At 37.8% G+C, this 3,840-nt stretch overlaps 1 protein-coding gene across 1 annotated transcript; it reads right to left on the reverse strand.

Moving 5' to 3' along the window:
- Positions 1-247: 247 nt before the first annotated feature.
- Positions 248-3,340, reverse strand: LOC102626856 (uncharacterized). Its single transcript, XM_006492348.4, has 4 exons — positions 2,990-3,340; positions 2,278-2,861; positions 774-1,289; positions 248-683 (listed from the first exon to the last, which is right to left on the reverse strand). The coding sequence occupies exons 1-4, from the start codon at positions 3,231-3,233 to the stop codon at positions 558-560; spliced, it is 1,470 nt and encodes a 489-aa protein (XP_006492411.1). The 5' UTR covers positions 3,234-3,340; the 3' UTR covers positions 248-557.
- Positions 3,341-3,840: the final 500 nt, after the last annotated feature.

Raw genomic sequence — 3,840 nt, forward strand, 5'->3', positions numbered from 1 at the left:
TTGTTTTGAAGCGACGGTAGTAATATTTGGTACGTGTTTGGTGTCTAACCACATGGTGGGTAGGTCCACCGTATTCTATCAATCGACCTTGTTATTATGTGAACTCCATGGCGGTCCCTTCAACAGTATCAAATTTGTCCATTGCATAAGGTTAAGACTCGAGATCAAGTTTCAATAGACTTTGGAGCATCTAAATTCCTAATGTACCCAGATTCTAATATATTTTGTAAACATTAACCAAAAAACATAAATGAATAAATAAATAAATGCACTGCCTAAAAGAACCTTGGCGTCACCGCCTCTCCAGAACCGAGTTTTTACTTTTGATAAAGTCACCAAAAAATTCTTTCTTTAGAGTTTTCAAAGTGAAAACTAGTAATAATACAAATGACTGTAAACATCTGGAATGAGGACGCTCTGCCCTTGTGGGCTTGTTCTGGCTTCACAAATCGCAATCCTGGCAATCTTACCTACTTCATAAAGATTTTCTTTCCTTAGAATAATGGAAAGACATTGCTAGAAAGCCTAGAGCTACCAAGGTAAAATAAAATGTTGAATTATGTTAGAATAACATCGAAGTCACTAAGTGTCCACTCTGCTACTTCATCTTTCTTACTAACAAAAATTTCAGTACCCGTGTCGAGTGATGTCCATATTCTTCTAGCTGGATGGGTGCCTGGATCCTAAATAGAAGGAAGCCATTTCCATAAATTAAAATTGATTGATAATGAAATGTAATGCATTGTCATTAAGGTAGTTTATGCAACACTAACCTGATAGAAGTATAGCCTACTGGATAGGCCACCGACATCAAGCTCCCAAGTTCTTGCATCCCCTACCCAACCCTGTCCTTTTTTGGTTGGATAGCCATATTCAGCCCAAATAGGGTGCGGCAGCAACTGAACTATCTCCTGTGCCTGAGGATTGCTGTAAGGATCGCAAGTGTCGACTGGCTGCTCCAAATGCTGAGCATTCCCAGGAGCACAATAGTAGTGATAAGCTCCATATGGGAAGTTGGCAGTATCATTCCTATAAATCTTTTTGTTGTGTGGAGTAATGTGATACGGTGGGCAGTTCTTCTGAGCTGTAGGGCTGCACCAAGCTGGAGTTCTAGGGTTTATGATCATCTCACTGTATCTGGTTACATCAGTAAACACGTCCCCATTACACGGACTGCCATCATTCTTCCAACAGCTGCCCATATCTATCAGGTAGAACTGGCTGTTTGGTCCTCCCCCTTGTTTGACATCCAAAGTCAATCTTACCTTGAAATTAGGTGACTCCGGAAGCTGGAAAACAACCATTTTGTTCATGTCACACAACCGTGAAGATATAGCAACACACAGAAGACAACAGAGAAACTCAACTTAACCGAATTGGACGGAATTGAAGTTTATCTCCATAAGCAATCAGAACAATATGGACATTTGATTACAAAAATTGGGTCACTCCAACTTGATCCAAGGTTTTGTAATCTAACTGTGTGATTTACATTTAACTAACTACCATAAGGGGAGCCAAGAAAGTAATGTGTATCTCTTGTAACTGCATCTAAAATTCTGTTTCAGTTTGACCTGTTCTAAAGGTTACAGAAATATGAGTGAAGATGGGTCCATTGATCATATATTAAGTTTTTGGTTGAATTAGTTGGGATTTGACTACCTCAAGATTGCAGTCCTGGGAATCAAAAAGGCTGAACATGAATACAGCTTCCAACCATAGCTGTATGGCTTTTATGACATACAGAGATAAATAATATGACCTTGTGACTTTCACTACTCTAATTCAAGGTCTATGGAAACAATTCCTTATGAATATGAAAGAATAAATATCTGTTGAGGCTTTACATATTAACTTTATTTGGGAAGAGTTATTAATCTATACTGGCTGGATAATGACAGGTTAATTGTTAATGACTTACCCATCTTTGAAGCTACACCCGAATTTAAATCATTCCAATTAGAGTTGCAGGAATATGCTTTAACTATCTAGTTTACAATCTTTCTCTTATCAATATCTGCCAATTAGACGAATACATATTTAGTATTAAGACAAGCAATAAGACTAGCTACCTATCTATTTTTCACTTGACGAGAGCCACAATTAATATAAAAAAGAAATAAAGACGGGTCAATATCCATAATAGAATTATCAATATAACAATTAATTAGTAATGGCATATTAATAAAAGAAAAAAAGAAATAAAGATGGGTCAATATCCGTGGTAGAATTATCAATATAACGATTAACTCATCCAATTAGTAATGGTATACTTACAGTTTTGAGCATTCCTCTTGTTTCATAATGGTAACCTCCAGAGAACCCTTTAGTTGCATCAGCTCTGAGGTAGAGCATCAACCAAGGATATTTTTTAGAAGTCTTGAGTTTATGTTTAAAAACCCAACTCCCAGCACCAACTTTCTTCTCCCAAGCCACCTCATAAAAGGAAACTCCATCAAGTCCGGCTTCGATGTCAGCTCCCAAATCATAAGTACCTTTAAAGCTTCCTCTCAGTGTACCATCTCTAAAGAGCTGTGTTGGTTGATGAAATAGAATGGGTTGATTCATACACCCAGCTCCAAAGCAAGGAAATCTTCCAGGACTAAAAGGTGGTACTTTTTTCCCATTTGCAGGACACAAACCAGACCTCGTGTCATAGTTTCCATTTTTCAACATAACCATCCAAAATTGCCAGGGATTTGGGGTGTCCTCAACTTGACACAATGAACCCAAATACAACTCCTTCTCTGCGGCATAAAGGTCTGGGTTGTTCACGGCTTCTGGGTTCAAGCCGGAAAATGCCATCCCCACACCAAGCTTGTTATCAGCTTCTGATACTCTGTGCACAAGAGAAGAAGAACCTGCTCCATTCCAACACAACAAAGATTCAAGACTTGCTAAAAACAGTAATAAATATAAATGAAAAAATAAAAAGAAAGAACCCAATAATTTTATAATGTGATTTTTCTTCTACGGTGATTGTGCTTACTTGAAAGATCAAAGCAGTCAGCAGCTCTAGGGCTGCCCATGCCAGGAGCTTCTTTGCCGACTTCATTGCAAAAGTCCCAAGCTTCAAACGCAACTCTCAAGCCATCTCTTCTCATTCCTGGGTCTCCCACAGCTGAGACAAATTCATTTCCAGTTGCACCATTTGCAGCACTCGACACTATGAACACATTTAGCAAGAGAAACATCAAATTCAACCACCGGACCTCCTCCATGGCCGTTCCCATTGTGTTCTGTTGTAAAAGCGAGGCAGAGGAAGGTGTTATTTATATATACGTGTCTAACTGGAGATTCTGTATGTGGGTCTGCTCGCTCAGTTGCAGCCTGCAGGTAAGGTGAAGTTGGCCTTCTCATGTATATTTTTAATTTTTAAAATTGATAATGTATTAGTAATTAGGATCCAGCTATGGTGCCACAGTTGTATGGTACCACAGCTGGATCCAACCATTGGATCTAGCTCTGGTGACAACTGTGGGCTAGATCCAATGGTTGGATCTATCTGTGGTACCATACAACAGTGGTACCACAGATTTGTCCTAGTAATTAAACTGATCATTGAAAATACAACTTTCCATTTATTGTGATACAGTAAGATATGATGACTGATAGTTGGATAATAAATTAATTTCCTTATACAATTTTTGTTGCTAAATATATTTGTGGGGTCGATTTTTTTTTTTTTCAAAATATATCAACTATGAGTTGGATGAAAAATTATTTTCATTGTCAGTTACGTTAGGTTGATTCTCTAATTTCTACCAAGTATTATATGATTTTATTCTAAATATAAATGATTCATTCTTAGGTTTGCCGTCATAAATATCTGGCAATTTT

The sequence above is a fragment of the Citrus sinensis genome, chromosome 3 (genome assembly GCF_022201045.2).
Source record: "Citrus sinensis cultivar Valencia sweet orange chromosome 3, DVS_A1.0, whole genome shotgun sequence".
In the NCBI taxonomy this organism is placed as follows: Eukaryota; Viridiplantae; Streptophyta; class Magnoliopsida; order Sapindales; family Rutaceae; genus Citrus; species Citrus sinensis.

Coding starts and splice junctions, on each gene's coding strand:
- LOC102626856 (XM_006492348.4), bottom strand. CDS start 3,233: ATGGGAACGGCCATGGAGGAGGTCCGGTGGTTGAATTTGATGTTTCTC. Junction 2,862..2,989: donor TGACTGCTTTGATCTTTCAA/GTAAGCACAATC, acceptor GGAATGGAGCAG/GTTCTTCTTCTCTTGTGCAC. Junction 684..773: donor GTAGGCTATACTTCTATCAG/GTTAGTGTTGCA, acceptor CCTTCTATTTAG/GATCCAGGCACCCATCCAGC.